The sequence below is a fragment of the Penicillium digitatum genome, chromosome 3, assembly GCF_016767815.1.
Source record: "Penicillium digitatum chromosome 3, complete sequence".
In the NCBI taxonomy this organism is placed as follows: Eukaryota; Fungi; Ascomycota; class Eurotiomycetes; order Eurotiales; family Aspergillaceae; genus Penicillium; species Penicillium digitatum.
Window position 1 is genome coordinate 77,812 of NC_089386.1, and position 16,031 is coordinate 93,842.

The 16,031-nt window shown below is 50.3% G+C and overlaps 7 protein-coding genes across 7 annotated transcripts; 4 read left to right on the forward strand and 3 right to left on the reverse strand.

Annotated features, from left to right (window-relative positions):
• Positions 1-25: 25 nt before the first annotated feature.
• On the forward strand, positions 26-3,019 carry Pdw03_7600 (Isoleucyl-tRNA synthetase, putative; the record flags this gene model as incomplete). Its single annotated transcript, XM_014677272.1, has 1 exon — positions 26-3,019. The coding sequence occupies one exon, from the start codon at positions 26-28 to the stop codon at positions 3,017-3,019; it is 2,994 nt and encodes a 997-aa protein (XP_014532758.1).
• A 357-nt stretch (positions 3,020-3,376) lies between these two features.
• On the forward strand, positions 3,377-4,514 carry Pdw03_7601 (Opsin, putative; the record flags this gene model as incomplete). Its single annotated transcript, XM_014677273.1, has 5 exons — positions 3,377-3,513; positions 3,565-3,631; positions 3,695-4,182; positions 4,248-4,382; positions 4,433-4,514. 5 exons carry the CDS (start codon positions 3,377-3,379, stop codon positions 4,512-4,514), a joined length of 909 nt encoding a protein of 302 aa, XP_014532759.1.
• Positions 4,515-4,930: 416 nt separating this feature from the next.
• Positions 4,931-7,003, reverse strand: Pdw03_7602 (uncharacterized protein; the record flags this gene model as incomplete). Its single annotated transcript, XM_014677274.1, has 3 exons — positions 4,931-5,333; positions 5,405-6,782; positions 6,886-7,003. 3 exons carry the CDS (start codon positions 7,001-7,003, stop codon positions 4,931-4,933), a joined length of 1,899 nt encoding a protein of 632 aa, XP_014532760.1.
• Positions 7,004-10,530: 3,527 nt separating this feature from the next.
• Positions 10,531-11,550, reverse strand: Pdw03_7603 (40S ribosomal protein uS5; the record flags this gene model as incomplete). The annotated part of the gene is made up of 3 exons (XM_014677275.1): positions 10,531-10,788; positions 10,874-11,131; positions 11,284-11,550. The coding sequence occupies 3 exons, from the start codon at positions 11,548-11,550 to the stop codon at positions 10,531-10,533; spliced, it is 783 nt and encodes a 260-aa protein (XP_014532761.1).
• A 586-nt stretch (positions 11,551-12,136) lies between these two features.
• Pdw03_7604 (Mpv17/PMP22) lies at positions 12,137-12,889 on the forward strand (the record flags this gene model as incomplete). The annotated part of the gene is made up of 5 exons (XM_066101706.1): positions 12,137-12,147; positions 12,206-12,260; positions 12,318-12,423; positions 12,482-12,787; positions 12,849-12,889. 5 exons carry the CDS (start codon positions 12,137-12,139, stop codon positions 12,887-12,889), a joined length of 519 nt encoding a protein of 172 aa, XP_065956789.1.
• A 552-nt stretch (positions 12,890-13,441) lies between these two features.
• Pdw03_7605 (Translation Initiation factor eIF- 4e) lies at positions 13,442-14,272 on the forward strand (the record flags this gene model as incomplete). The annotated part of the gene is made up of 3 exons (XM_014677276.2): positions 13,442-13,618; positions 13,674-13,745; positions 13,805-14,272. The coding sequence occupies 3 exons, from the start codon at positions 13,442-13,444 to the stop codon at positions 14,270-14,272; spliced, it is 717 nt and encodes a 238-aa protein (XP_014532762.2).
• Positions 14,273-15,092: 820 nt separating this feature from the next.
• On the reverse strand, positions 15,093-15,364 carry Pdw03_7606 (uncharacterized protein; the record flags this gene model as incomplete). Its single annotated transcript, XM_066101707.1, has 2 exons — positions 15,093-15,143; positions 15,200-15,364. The coding sequence occupies 2 exons, from the start codon at positions 15,362-15,364 to the stop codon at positions 15,093-15,095; spliced, it is 216 nt and encodes a 71-aa protein (XP_065956790.1).
• Between the last annotated feature and the right edge of the window lie 667 nt (positions 15,365-16,031).

The following is a 16,031-nucleotide window of genomic DNA, read 5'->3' on the forward strand; positions in this document are numbered from 1 at the left end:
AGCATTCTCTGGGATATGCTGGACAATGCCCGAACTGGCGCGGTCAATACCCCGCTCATGGACCTCGACGTTGAAACTTCCTAAATCCTCATTCCCTCCACGTGTATCGCCTGTCGATCGGACGAAATACCTGAAACGATGCACCGATGATCTCTACGCCTGGCAACGCCGCGAAAGGCCCGCCGATCAACCATTCGTCTTGCACGATGGTCCACCATATGCGAACGGTGACCTCCATGTCGGACATGCGCTCAACAAGATCTTGAAGGATATCATTTGTCGTATACAATTGGGTCGCGGGAAGAGGGTGCGGTACGTGCCGGGATGGGACTGCCATGGACTGCCGATCGAGCTCAAAGCGCTCCAAGGCCTGCGAAACGAGGATCTCGCAAGCGGATCAGTCAGCGCCGCTGTAATTCGTACTTCCGCGCGGAAACTGGCAAGACAAACCGTGAAGGAGCAGATGAAAGTGTTCCGTGGCTGCGCGGTCATGGCCGACTGGGAGAATCACTGGAAGACCATGGATAAACAATTCGAGATGCGACAGTTGGGTATCTTCCGGGGTATGGTGGACCGAGGCCTCATCTACCGAAAGTTCAAGCCGGTTTACTGGTCGCCTTCAACGAGCACCGCTCTTGCGGAAGCAGAGCTGGAATATAAGGATGATCATATTTCGACCGCTGCCCTGGTTAGGTTCCCTCTTGTCGACATCCCCACACATCTCTCTGAGAATCCTCTTCTCCGTGGAAAGGATGTGAGTGCTGTGATTTGGACCACTACTCCCTGGACGCTGCCTGCCAATGCTGCCATTGCAGTCAGCGAGTCGTTGGAATACACTATTGTCTTGTCGGAAAAACATGGCCATCTTCTTATCGCTCAAGCGCGGTTTGAGTACCTCCAGAGTATGCTGAAAGAAGATCTCTCTGTCATTGTGCCGTCTATTTTGGGATCCGAGCTAGCAGAGCAAACTACGTATCGACCTCTTTTCAAAGGACCCGAAGCTCAGCCACAGCCAATCTTCGCTGCGGACTTTGTGACTGCTGATTCTGGCTCTGGCATGGTTCACTGCGCGCCTGGTCATGGAATGGACGACTACGAAGCATGTCTTGCACGTGGCATTCCTGTGTTCGCTCCCGTCAACGATGAGGGCCAATTCACAGACAAAGCCATGCCTCTCGATCCTACACGTTTAGCCGGAAAGCCTGTCTTGGGAGAAGGTAACACCGCAGTGTTGGAATGGGTGGAATCATGTGGTCAGTTGCTTGCCCAACATAAGTACGAGCACAAGTACCCTTACGACTGGCGCTCAAAGCTCCCGATCATTGTTCGGGCAACCGAGCAGTGGTTTGCCGATGTGGCCGATATCCGCACCAGTGCTCTTCGAGCATTAGAAGATGTCCGGTTCGTCCCCGAGACTGGAAAGCACCGACTCGAGAACTTTGTGAAGAATCGGAGTGAATGGTGTATCTCGCGTCAACGCGCGTGGGGCGTTCCAATTCCTGCAATCTATCACAGGACCACTGGAGAGGCCGTCTTGACTAAAGATAGTGTTTCACACATCATGGCCACAATTGAAGAGCGGGGAATCGATGCTTGGTGGACTGACAGTGCGGACGATGCTGCATGGATTCCTCCGTCCTTGCGGGACGAGGCTGGAGCGGGGTATCGACGTGGAACGGATACTATGGACGTTTGGTTTGACAGTGGGACTAGCTGGGCAGAAATCGATGTTCCTATGGAAGGTCGGAGTCATCCAGCGGACGTGTATCTCGAAGGTACCGATCAACACCGTGGTTGGTTTCAGTCTGGGCTTCTCACATACATCTCACACCAGCACGGCTCGGGTCAATCCACGACGCCTGGTGCGCCATTCAAGAATCTCATCACCCACGGTTTCACCCTGGATGAACATGGGCGGAAAATGAGCAAGTCGATTGGCAACGTGATGTACCCGCAGACCATCATGGATGGAACTCTGCTGCCTCCTCTTAAACCCCGCAAAAGCAAAGGAAAGAAGCAACCGGAGAACCAAGAACCCGTGTACGACGCTCTTGGTCCCGATGCGCTTCGCATGTGGGCGGCGAGCAGCGACTACACGCGCGACGTGGTGATTGGAAAACAGGTACTTCAGACTGTCAACACCAGTCTCCACAAGTTTCGTGTCACCTTCAAGTTGTTGCTGGGTGCCCTTGCCGATTTCCATCCAGGAAACATTGTCCCATACGGACGGCTGCAGCTGGTCGATCGAATTGCACTCAAACACCTTTCGGACATGGTACTCGCGTCGCAGAAGGCATGTGACAACTTCGAGTTCTACAAGGGTGTGAGCACGATGAACCGGTGGGCCAACCTCGAGTTTTCTGCTTTCTACATGGAGGCGATCAAGGACCGACTCTACACCCTCGGTGAAGATAGCACGAGTCGCCGGGCCGCACAAACAACCTTGTTCTACATTTACAATCATCTTCAAGAGGCATTGGGTCCCATCACACCTGTGCTTGTGGAAGAAACTTGGGAACATACTCCCGAGTCCATCCGCACCCAATCTGAGCACCCCCTGCGGCGTATCGTTTCCGCCCCAGCTCCGGAGTGGCAGGATATAGCCCTGGACACCACCTACCAGGAGCTGACCGTGGTCCACTCCGCCATCAAGACCTTGCAGGAGCAGGCCCGTAGCAAAAAGCAACTTGGCTCCTCCCTGCAATCCTTTGTCCACCTTGTGCTCCCTAGCAACTCTGAATTATTCCAGCAGTATCTGTCGGAGCTACCTGATCTCTTCATTGTGTCTTCCATCACCCTAGGATCCCCCAGTGAAGCACTTCCAGCCGAGATTAACAATGCTGAATGGCAATATGAGGAGATATTTGAACTAGGTGGCCAACCGGGCAAGGTGTATGTGTACGCGCCACAGGCCTCCAAGTGTCCACGGTGCTGGCGGTACGCCATTCCGGAGCCGGTGGCGATTGAAAATGCAATCTGCGACCGGTGTGATGCAGTGATACATAAGGCAAACGCCTAGAGCACGGGACAAATCTGTCTACTTACATCTCATGTATTATATCGATCATCCCCTGATAGGACATGGCCCATTCTGCAGCTGCAGTGCAACCGATCATCACCAAACATTCCTAAAATAAGCCAAGCTGAAAGGAAATCATCCATGTATAACATCTTTTTGTATTTAGTCTATTTAGTCCAATGTACTCCGTACTATGTCGTTGAATGTTTTAATTGGCTATGACGACAGTACTCAGTCAATGACGGTTGTCCCAATCATCCCCCTCAATCCTGTTTTGATGTAACAATCGTCATGCCCATATAGTCTTGCTTTTCTTCTCACGGATGTTCAGCCTTTACTCATATTCTCCAATTCACCATGATTCAACCGCCATTTGATCAGTTTGCTACTCTAACGGCCCCGGCCACCACGTCTTCAGTGGCGCCCATTCCCACTGTCATTCCGGGATCGGAGGTTTACCAGGAACTTCATGATGTGGGCAAGAGGACTTTATGGTACGTAGATATTCTCAATGTTTAGTTGCTTAATGGTTCTAACATTTGTAGGGTTGTCACTGTGTTGATGGGCATCTCCTCGCTAGTGTTCTATGCTCTGGCTGCTCGTGCTCCTCTTGTGAGTACTACTCTCTTTCTATGCCCCTATCTTCTCTAATATCGATATCTAAAATCTACTCAGCCTAAACGAATCTTCCATATTTTAACCTCCATTATAACCACCATCTCCTTCATTGTCTACCTGGCCCTTTCAACAGGCCAAGGCATAACAACCAAACACGCCAGAGTTTACGAGTCCCATAAACATGTCCCAGACACTCACACAGACTACATCCGCCAGGTCTTATGGTTGCGCTATGTAAACTGGGCATTAACGACGCCCCTGCTCTTCATCAACTTCGCTCTTCTATCCGGCCTGCCAGGCGCAAACCTGCTCATCGCCATTGTCGCCCACCTGATGATGCTGGTAACTGCTCTATTCGGCATATTTGCAGGCCACGGCCGCGAGCGCTGGGTCTGGCTGACCCTCACGTGTATTTCCTACTTGGTCGTGATTCACCATATAGGCTTCCACGCGCAGCGAGCGGCAAAGGGCAAGGATGCTCAGACAAAACGGTTCTTCGGGTCTATTTCTGGTTCTGCTATTGCAATGCTAGCTCTATTCCCCATGTGAGTTATACATCGACACAAGTGCATCATTAAGTCAACCCAATAGGAATGCTAATGTTGAGTAGTTCCCTTGCGGCGGGTGCTCTTGCGCTGAGGGTGAGCGTTGACACTGAGACCATCCTCTTCGCTATACAGGATGTTTTTACGCAAGGCGTTCTTGGATACTGGCTTTTGTTGGCTCATGAGAGCGCGTCTGGAATGTTAGTTTCAAACCGAACATTTGGATGGAATGATATGCTAATAACTGCAGTGCTCTCTACATGGAGGGATTCTGGTCCCATGGTGTCGGCAACGAGGGAGCTATTCGCATTTCTGACGAAGAGGGTGCGTAAGTATTCATTAACATTCAGATTGGATTTGAGGTGATGGCAAATTTGTTTTCTCTTCTTTTTTAAGTTGACTACCGGATCTCTCACTTGCGGGTCACTTTCACCTCTCTCTTAATTTCATTTCAGCTTTAGTGTGAGTTGTGAGATATGGGCATGATGATGTTGATGTTTCGATTTTGCTCTACTACTTTACACGTATTCCATTTATTCCGTACTCTACATAAGAAGCAAAAATGACTCAATCATCGGTGTTTTTTTTTAAAAAAAAACTTTTGGGGGGAGGGGGGGGGGGGCGTTTTCTTTCTCTTCTACTCGTACACAAACAGATAATAATATTTTCCGGGCGCCACACTCCCCAGAACTCCCTGGGGAAGGCTCTGGTGAGTGTGCCGCCATCGATGAACACAGACACCGTCCGTTCACATCTTCGAGGCCCCCAGGCCTCTCACCGCAGCGGTGAGGTCAGCAAGTTCCTCCTCGCCGAGCTCCTCGGTGGAGCAAGCCCCGGAGGGCCCATCCTCGCCCCGGGCCACTCCGAACTCGTTCGAGTGGCGAACTCGAACGTCTCGCTGGGCGCGAGACAACCAGAAACCGCAGTCGATGCAGTCCTTCTTGAAGTGAACCTCCTCGAGGTTCCGGAACCACATCCCGAACGAGTCCCCATCCACGGCGAAGCCGGTCAAGGTGAGGTGCTTGACCGGCAAGTAGGGAGGAACGGGGCACCGGGTGCAGAGGGCCAGCATCTTTCCCTTCTCGATGCAGTACTTGTCAAGGTACTCACCGTACCCGATTTTGCTCGAGATCTCACCGTCACCTTGGCCACTACAGTTCAGTCAGGTTAGCAAATGTCACATCTCTCGCTTTCACATAACTCTGAGTTCGGTAAAACTGACTAGTAAACGGGGGCGGCACGCGACTTCACATTCATTACCCACCCCTTCTTGATAGGCTCCCAGCCACTTGGACCCTCGGGCTTGTTGATGTCCAAGCCGACTGCCATCTCCAGCTCGAGGGTGGTGAGCTGGGGGTTCAACCACACCGCCTGCCAGATGATGGGCTGGTATGATTTCATCATACCAACTAGCCTCAGCACACGCAGGCTGCGAAACTCGAGCAAGGGCCGCACCTGCTCCAGGGTGAGAATGAAGATTCTGATCTCCCCCTCTTGCTTCTTGGCGGAGTGGTGGGCTCCGTTGTTGTCGGCGGCCTCGGTGATCAGGTGGTCACCGGTAGTCAGCTCTTTGGTAGCACACTCCGTGCTGAGATCAATCTCGACAGGGCCCTTGTCAGCAGGCCAACTTTCGGCGGCAGAACCCAGAGTCTCAATCTCGGCCGTGGTGGCCTTCTCTGTGACAGAGCTCTCGATTTCGAAGTCTGTCATGGTGGCCTTGTCGACCATGGTGGTGTGGGGGGTGTTGGAAGAGTCGAGGTCAGGCTCGGTCATGGTGGACTTGTCAACCATGATGACATCGTCAGTTATGGTAGTTTTATTAATACTCTGGTCATCATTGAGATCAACAAGGCTCTTGCGGGAGGACACCTTGCGGGCATCAAAAAACATGTTCAGTTCTAGGACTGAACGGGTGCGAGAGATAGTATCCCAGGTATCACCATCGTTGAGGTGAGCCATCAAGCTAATGCGGGAACGGTAAGCTAGGTGAGGAGCGGTCACCTTTTCAGTTTCAGGGCGAGGATCACTTTCTCTCTCAAGCCACTCTTGAAAACTGACAATGCTGGGTCGGCTAGGAGAAATTATGGGGAGGGGTTGAGAGCCCCCAGGAGGCCTGGTTAGTGCAATGTCCAAGTCGGCTGCAGAGTTTCCTCTGTAGAGAGACCGAAAAACAGGACGAGGGGCTTTGGGGATGGGAGGAAGAGGAGATTCAGGCCGGAGGAAAGTAGAGGGAGACAGGATTGAAGGACGAGTCTCCTGAAGTAGTTCAACAATGCCCCCAGTTGATGCGATGATGGGATCTCGGCGCTTGAGACTCAGATTCTTGAAGGAAGATAGACTTGGAAGACGTAGGCTATTCTTCTTTGAACTCTTCTCACTCTTTGCGGGACTCTTCTCAGGTGAGGTTGTAGTATCGGTCCCTGCGGGGGAGGTGTCAATGGTGTTTCGGAGCCGGAGACTATTGAAAGAAGCAAGCTGAGAGAGTTGGAAGTGACTAGTCTTCTTTGAACTCTTCTTGGGAGAACTTGTGACTGCAGTCTGAACAGGTTTCTTAGAAGGCGACTGGGTGGGGCCTTGTTGTGGCAGTTCACTAGTTAGGGCTAAATGGAGATGAGATCATTAGCACAAAGCGCACATCAACGGGCACACGCTTTCACTTGAGGCATTCAATGGAACCAAGATGCAGCACATGTAAAAACATACCTTGTCCCTCACTTGCAGCAAGCTCCTGGGCATCTCTTGTCACACGGTCCCAGAACGGCGCTCCCATGAGGCTGGTCTCCCACTGTTCACGCATCGAACGCTCATAGCGGTTTTCCATGTTGATTTAAGATAGAGAATAATAAATTCTGGATGAAAGCAATCGCTAAAAGGATGGTAGGTGTGTGAGAGATGAATGAGGGAACGAGAAGGAGGAGGAGGAAAAGATACTTCTCACCAGTTCTCTTCAGGCGTGCTCTCGTCGCGTTAACGTGTACTCGGCGAAGGTACCATTCTCGCAAGTAGTATCCGCCGAGATTTTGATCGAAGGCTCCGGTTCAATCCTGCGCGCTCGCTCTAGTATTTCTTTTGGTGTCGTCGAAATAATCCTGACTCTCTACGAGCCTTGATTCTGAATGAGCTGGCAAGGCTCGCTTTCTTGAATCTCCGCGCTTAGGATGGAACATATGATGAACGAAGAATTTGTAGACCAGCTCTACTGGCCCCAATCCGTCGACCACGATGGGAAAAAATCTAAACAGCACCCTGCCTTCTGCCATAGATTTGCAGAAGGGTACGGATACGATGCAGACTAGGACATCCTCATGGTAGTATTCAAGTGGGTGAATACCGCATTCTCTAGTCAGCTTTGTAGCCACCAGATAGGATAACAAAAGTTAAACTGGCATCTAATAGATTGATACTGACTTTAAACACCATTTCACCCGAGATGATAAATGTATTCCCAGTCGCGTAATCATCGGCGACATAGTAAGCGGCAGCAACGCACCGGATACACTTCTTGTACAGCTCGCAACGGCCAACGCACTCGCATAGGACCCATACGCGTTGGCGAGATAGTTGATCAGCGCCCTAAATATGCGCCGAAAGTCTTAAAGACATGACCAGAGATTAGCGGTCTCATTTGAGGGCCTAGTGTAGCAAACTTTTCAAGTGTTTCAACCTCCAGAATCATAAGATGATCATAAGATGGTCTATAGCCACAAATCCAGTCATCGTTCTTCCCCTTGTCTTCGGGTCAGAAAATACATCGGCATACAATCCACCTATGACAACAGGTGACGAAGAAGCAGAGATATTGAAAAATAGCCTGAGGATAAACAATAGCCATAATCTTCAGCGCAATAGCACAGGCGAGAGTGAAGATTGTATATCCCAAGAATGTCCATATCATCACCAGCCGCCTGCCGTATGTCTCTGATAATGGACCAAAAATAACAGGCCCGAGAATATAGCCGATCAAGAAGGTAGTTAACGGTATTACGAGCAGTTGCTCATTCTTCCAATTATAGTCAGCCGCGATGGAATCGACGGCATCGTTAGGAAAAGCTGATTTGAGCTTGCTATTCATGACTGTCACCAAGCCGGTGATGAAGACAAATACCTTTTTTTTGTATCAAGTCAGAGTGTAAGCTAGTTTAATACCGAAGGGGATCATGATCGACTATTGTTCAACTGTACGAACAAGGACTGATTTCTTCGATCATATCGGTAGAATGGTCAGATATGCCTTTCAATTCGTCAGAGCTATGTAGAATGTAGAAGCCTTTCGCTTCATCTCTTTAGCACATGCTAACCAAAAACAACGTTCTATGTACCAGAAACAGTACTAGCAACAGTACTAGTTAGCCTGATGTCGCTGCCCAAAGACTACCGTACATAGCCAAACCGACATTGGTTCCTCCAAAGGTGGAATGGTCTAATACTTCAAATCCTTGAGGTAGGACCCGTCGATCTGCTTGTCCGTTTAGGTTTTGGCTAGTGACGGCCCGCGACGGAGGTCCACCCCCAGAACCTCCCCTGGGCAGTTGATCTAAGACTCCGATGTCGGGGCTACAGACTTCATCTGATATGACCTTCTAAACCTACTAGAACTTGGGTGTGTTCGATCAGACTAAAAAAGACGGATAACATAGTACAGCAGCAAGAGCAGAAAGACATCTGGTAAGACAACCTTTGCAGCGAAAAGGTGGCCCCATTCGTTGTAACTTCAACTGAAACGCTTCTTGTCCAGCTAGACCCCAAGCCTACTGGTAGGTCTGTAAATGATAATCTTCAGGCCTAGATAACAAGATCGATGAAATCCTCCATATAGGCTCTGGGTCCCTATGTCAAACGGATTGTGGAAATCGACGGCTCACCTAAAAGAAGACCTATCCACACATTGAGTCGCCTGAAGTCAATAGCCAACTACTTGACCAAGAGTCCGACTGCATAACCGGGAGGTCTGACAAGGTCGTTTCGAATGCTGCCTTGCATTGGATTCTGAGTGAACCTGAAACCAACTCCAATTTCATCAAGGGCTATTTTGAGGCGCTCAAGCCGGCTGGTTTTCTGATCGATGAGCCGGTGCGCTAGGAAATATGGCCGAGGTGCATTCTGCAATAACCAGCTGTTTGGTCACACAAGTTATTCCGCTTTAGCAGGCACTAGAGGCACCGCCGTGGTGGTTCCCATCGCAGCAGGCTCTGAAGGAGCCTATTGAAGGAGCGGGCCTTAACTGGGTCAGGAGGGAGGTCCAACTCAGACCGACAACGTTGACAGGGAATATGAAGGACAGTGCTGAAGGAAGGTAGGTCTGGCACTAATCAGCCATTGACTTGATAATTGATGGCGTCTAGAATTCGTCTGTTTGGTGAGCCCTTTCTTGAACTCTTCCCGACAAATGAGATACGCGATGCAGCGATCAAACCTGCATCAACAGAGTGCGTTCTTTGCCCGAACCATTGATGATGTATTCTGACCCGGAGTGACAAGTCTAGGATATGTAATCCGAACTCTTTAATGGAAGACTTGTGCTGTGGGAGATTGCTTTACTTGGGTCCATTTGGGAACGCTGCCCTCAAAAATCCACATCTAGAAATGAGGCTAAGAGACTTGATTGAGCTGAAGCACAAGGAGACCCAATCCGGCGACCCGCTTAGTGTATATGCACGTGATGTATATATAAAAATAAAAGAGATCACTGTAATCCCATTCATGCCATGTTTTAGATTTCTTGTTGGTCATCTTTCCAAGTGTCTTTCCAAACGTCCACAGGAGCTTAACAAAGAGAGAAAGCTTTGCTTGGATCGTTATTGTAGATATATTCCTGCTTAAATTTGACAGCTCGTGTGCCCCAATGTGGGTACATCAAACATCCCTGCTGGGCTTCTAAGACACCTGGGGTATGAGCTGTCTCTCCCCAAGGTTGCTTCAGGGATACATACGTATGGTGGCATCCCATAGCCCATTCCAGACATGACAGTCTGGAGACACTGGACTAGAATTTGTTTGCACATTGAGCTGCTTGGGTGACCCATCCATACACCTGTCATTTCCATGTCGTAGGGTGCATTTCGAAAAAGTGAGCTTGTACAATGGATTGGCACGTTGCAAAATGAATGCCTGCCACTTGAAATCCCTTACTACCCTACTGCATAAAACTACGGCGCAAAGAACCGTGTGGCTGGCAAATGGCCCGTGGACTTCGCTATTTTGTGTCCCTCCCCGTGATAAATACATCCAGAGTAGTGCGGAGATGCCTCTCGCACACACGAACCATCTTTTAATCGCCAAACACAGAGGGAGAAGTTTTAAAAGAAACCCATTGGAATTGTCGAACAAAAATCATGCATCATCCGTAACCTAGTACTTCTTGCCCTGGCGAAGGACATCACCGAACTCCTCCAGAGGGCTGCGGATGAGCTTGTTCTCAGCCCACAAGTTGGGAGTAAGGAAACCGTAGGTGTTGACGACAGCGACGAAGGTGGCCTTGAGGGTGTTCTCGAGGGTCTTGGTGGAGCCGGAAGAGGAGGTGTAAGCGTCCTGGACACCGGCGAGCTGAAGCAGACGCTTGACAGCGGGGGAAGCGACAAGGCCGGTACCGCGGGGGGCGGGAATGAGCTATCATCCATTAGAAACCATCTCTGCAGATGAGTAGCCCCAAAAAAGGACCAAGAACAGAGATAAGCCACGAGACGAAACTTACACGGACGGAGACGGAACCGCACTTTCCACTCTGCTTGACGGGCAGAGAGTGGGGCTCACCAAGGTTGGTACCCCAGTAACCGCGACGGACGGGGAGAACGGCGAGCTTAGCGATGGTGATAGCGGCACGGATGGCGGTGGCGACTTCCTTGGAGGTCTTGATTCCGAGACCGATGTGGCCCTCGGAGTCACCGATGAGGACGATGGCCTTGAAACGGGTACGCTGACCGGCACGGGTCTGCTTCTGGACGGGCTTGATCTGTGGGTTGAAAGTGACGTTAGTCTTATAGTCTGGTTTCGATGTGTTCGTTGTTCCGCTCGAGCTTCCACTGCGCAATTGCGTAGAATTGTCGCATTCCGGTCGAATCCCGCTGAATCCACCAATTTCAAAATGAGTGTGCCGTTTCGTACCTTCATAACCTCATCCTTGAGCTTGGGCAGGAAGAAGTCGACAATCTGGTACTCCTTGACGGGCAGAGAGTGGAGGTAGATCTGCTCCATGGAGGTGATCTTGCCGGCCTTGACGAGACGGCCGAGCTTGGTGACGGGCTGCCACTCCTTCTCCTCCTGCTTGGGGCCACGACGGCCGCGACGGCCACCACGGCCACGTCCACGCTCACCACCACGGTCGCCGCGCGAACCGAAACCACCACGTCCACGGGGAGCAGCGTCAGCCATATTGATGTTGTTATGGAAAGCGACGGGGAGGGTTGTCGGGATTGAGTTGGTCGTCGAGGTTCACGGCGCTGAGCACTGTTTGCCCGAAATTTGCGCGGGTGGGCTAAGCGAGCGGGCAGCCCTAGTGAAGACCCTAAGCCCTAATATCCCAATCGGGATGGTGGTACGTGCACTTAAGGTTTCCAGGGCGGTGTCACCTGACGGGGCCCAGAAGTATATCGACTGATCGTCGCTGTTCAGAGGAGCATTAAGGCTGTGAAAACGGGAACAAATTGATGTTGTAGTAATTTCAAATTCTTGAGATATAGCAGAATTAAACAGTATCATCGGTTTCTATGCGAAGCTGAGTCCTCGTAATGTTGTCATTTCCCCCCCTACGTCATTCTAAAATCTGCTCCAGGCGGATGCACTTCCTGTTTGGGCAACGCTACAGGACAATCTCGACTCCGCAATTTCAAGATTGTTCCCCCCAGTTTCCCCCCAGTTCAATTGTTTTTCGGCACCTCTCCTCTGCTCCTCTGCTTTTCGTTCACTCTTTGCATTCTTCTCTGCTTGTTGCATCTTTCATAACCATTAAATTGCAGTTATGTTACGCTGGTAAATCTTGTTTGCTACTCATCTCCTTGAATCGAAGCTCAAAACACTCTTCAACCAGGTACCAATCCAACTTGGCAAAGAGGCCCATCCTCACCGCAAGCATCACCAGTGCCGTACAAATCTCTCTTTTCCCCTTCCCCGGGTCCAGCTCCTGATCCTCTTTACAACAGTTTCTATTCGGCAGTGGTGATGTTCTAGCACAGCAAGCTGTAGACCGGAAAGGTCTCCAAAAGCACGACTTTGCCCGCACTGGGCGAATGGCTCTATACGGTGGAGGTGTGTTTTCACTTCTCTGGCCTCTTGTATACTGCTGATCAGCATCTTTTCCTTTTAGCCGTCTTCGGTCCCGCTGCCACTGCCTGGTTTGGCATCCTCCAGCGTCATGTCGTCCTCAAGAGCACTGCGTCCACAACTGCTGCCCGTGTCGCCGCCGATCAAGTCTTCTTTGCCCCGGTCCAGCTCACCTGTTTCGTATCAGCAATGGCTATCCTGGAAGGCGTTGATCCCGTTGAAAGGTGGAAAAATGCCTTTGTTCCAGCTTATAAGGCCAACCTGATGGTCTGGCCATTTGTACAGGGTGTCAACTTTACATTTGTCCCGGTAGAGTTGCGCTTGCTGTTCGTCAATGTTATTAGTTTGGGTGAGTACTTTGCTTCCAAGTGTTGCTGGTTATACTCCTTCAGTCACTAACAACATAACAGGCTGGAACTGCCTCCTTAGCTTGATGAACAGCAGCGAGTAACTAGAATTCCAAGGCGCAAATTGAGATACCCCAAAAGTTTTCATTATCGGCTTTCCTGATTATATATGGTTTTTTGGTTGTCGGATTGTTTGGTCCTCAGGCATTGTGCTCGGGAAGATTTTTTTCTGAAATTTTCAGCTTCGTAGATTCTGGATGGTTTAAAACCCGAATCTAGATATTCCAATTGAAAATTAGAATAAATGTATCAAATGAGATACGAAGTAGAAATAAGAGCAAAGTGAAGATCGGACACACATCTAGTTAGTTAGCACCTGGGCAGGAGATATTGATTATGTTACGGAAGAACCCAAAGAGGCAAGGCAAGTTTTTGTGGCTCGAACTTCAAAACTTCCACTCTTTGCAGTCGATTGTCGCCCACCTCCATTCTCATCTCACACTGCCTGGAGCAGACTATTACTGCTAACTCGATCCAGTCTCGGATTCCTTTTACCTTCTTTGTGCGAAAAGCCCCGATTTGCGCTTTCCCTGAAATTCTCGCCCCTCCGACTTTCCCAACTCGATCGTCCCCCTCCCCCTCCATATCCATTTATCATGGCTACCGTCGCAGAAAACGGTACTCCGGCTGTTGCCGATGAGAACTCTGTTCCTGTCACTGAGACTCAGACTGGTGACGCCGTCACTGTCTTCCACAACCCCGATGACTTCAACGTGAAGCACCCTCTTATGCACGAATGGACTCTTTGGTTCACCAAGCCCCCCAGTGGCAAGGTAGGAGACACCATTTTGAGATACCGACATCAACATTCTTACCAATGGAAATTAGGGCGACAACTGGAACGATCTGCTTAAGGAGGTGGTTACCTTCAGCTCCGTTGAAGAATTCTGGGGAATCTATGTATGTTTAATCTGAAATCTCCCCCGACCGACCATCACACTAACCTCGATCGCTATCAGAACAACATCACGCCGACCTCCGAACTTGGCCTCAAGGCCGATTACCACCTCTTCAAGAAGGGCGTACGACCTGAGTGGGAGGACCCCCAAAACAAGCACGGTGGAAAGTGGTCATACCAGTTCAAGGACAAGCGCTCTGTCCCCATCGACGAACTCTGGCTGCACGCGCAGCTGGCCGCGATCGGCGAGACCCTCGAGAACGACGACGACAACGAAGTGATGGGAGTGGTTGTGAATGTGCGCAAGGGCTTCTATCGTGTCGGTCTATGGACACGCACAGTCGGTAAGAGCATCCAGGGCGATAAGCACACCCGCACACAGGCGCAGGGCAAGGAGATTCTCGAGGCAATTGGTCAGCGTTTCAAGGACGTGCTGCGGCTCAACTTGGCGGATGTGGTGGAGTTCTCCGGCCACACCGACAGTGCACACAGTGGTAGCACGCGTGCGAAGGCCAAGTACACTGTTTAAGGGTAGTAGGTTGAGACGGCGATACGCAGACGAGGATGAAAAACGAAATACAGGGGGCGGATGGCAATGCGCAGATTTCACGATTACGGACGACACACGAATTGAGGTGAATTGACTCGGCTCGATGTGCGGTGCTGGAAACTGGGGGTGATTCACATAGGGACCGAGGTCCCTTTCCTTTATGCCCGCCTTGCTGCATAGTTCTGCAGGGACGACCTGATTGCTTGCGCCTTGTATCTTACTCTACCAAACACATCTTACGGGGCTTATGCCGTGGTTGAGGTCGAGGTCGTGCCAGTATGATGGCATTTTCCCCTTACATTATTCTATACAAATATGACCTGTTCACGGATGCATTCAACTTTTGGCGTTGGTGTGTTAAGTCGGTTTTGGCGACATCAAGTACCCGAGCAGAGCTGCTCGTTTTGGATGGTGCTTATGCTGGGAGGTCTCGGTACATCCGTTGGTGTAGTTCGGCCGCTTAATTGTCTAAACCCTGTCTCATCGGTGTTTGATTCTGATCTCGTCTGATCAGCTTAGCGAGTTGGAAGGCTTTCTCTTCGCCTACTCCATCCATTTTCGGTTCTCGCAACCCCTAATCCCTCCGCCAAATGCTCATCAAATAGAAACACACTCGATGTACGCACTCAGTTTCCCCCAACCTAGTTTGGCCCGAACAGCGAACTCCAGCCCCCAACAGGTCTCCCATTATTTCGCTACCTGCGGCGCTCTTGTGGGATATTCGGCCATCATACCTTCAATACATCATCAAAGGATATCATCACTCTCCGATCAGGATCTTTGAAGGGTAAAAGTGGCCTCAGATGATAGCTTCAGTATGTATTCCGTAAGCAGCACTGTACACCACTGACTGATATATATACTTAGTGTCAACAGTATCTGCACTTGATATTGATCCTCACTGACCCGGATGTTCTTGAGGGCTGGGGAACGGCAGAAACCACTTTTCCCAGACGGCGTGATCTTGGATCCGCAGCGGACCGGCTTCCTGGAGTGTATGGCCACATATACTTGACTAGTAGACATACCAACCATAGAAGCAATTATTAGGGCTCTCGGTTCTATTGACATGTCGGGTGTTGACATCGTTTCCTATTGTGGCCGGTGCAATTTCGGCCATGCTGATCACAGGATTATAGACAGTGATCCAAGTTGAGGTACACAAGCTCGAGATTGATGCTAGTTAGACAATCGAAACTCGTGAGGAAGTTTGTTCAAGCCACGATGCACGAGAAACAGAACGGTTAGATAATGGTGTGCTAGATATATCGAGCCCTCCTTTGGGATTCCAAAGCATAGCTAGCCATAGCAACTTCCATCACGCTTCGGATCTCGATTTGGAAACCATGACAGAGCTTGTGGCATTTCGAGTCTCACATTACGCTCAGCAACCAAAATTAGCCGCCTGTCATACACTGATGACCGCAAATACCCTTGCGGGATGCTGCTGATAGGATCTCCGTGTACACGTAGTCAAATGTGACCTAACCGCCAAACATCACATCATGCCCGGCTCTTGGTTCTAGTAGTCTGTCGTTGACCACCAAAAACGATACGCTAAGGGGGTTGGTGATTAGAATCACGGGTACACATATGTGATCTAACCCCTCCAACGTCTTCCCACTCGGTACACTTGTTACTAGCCACTTATAATCCATCGCTAACCGCCAACAGCCTTAGGGTCGTTGGGTGTTTGGTAACTGAAGGTATGATTGGTGAAAGGAGTCACAGGCACATG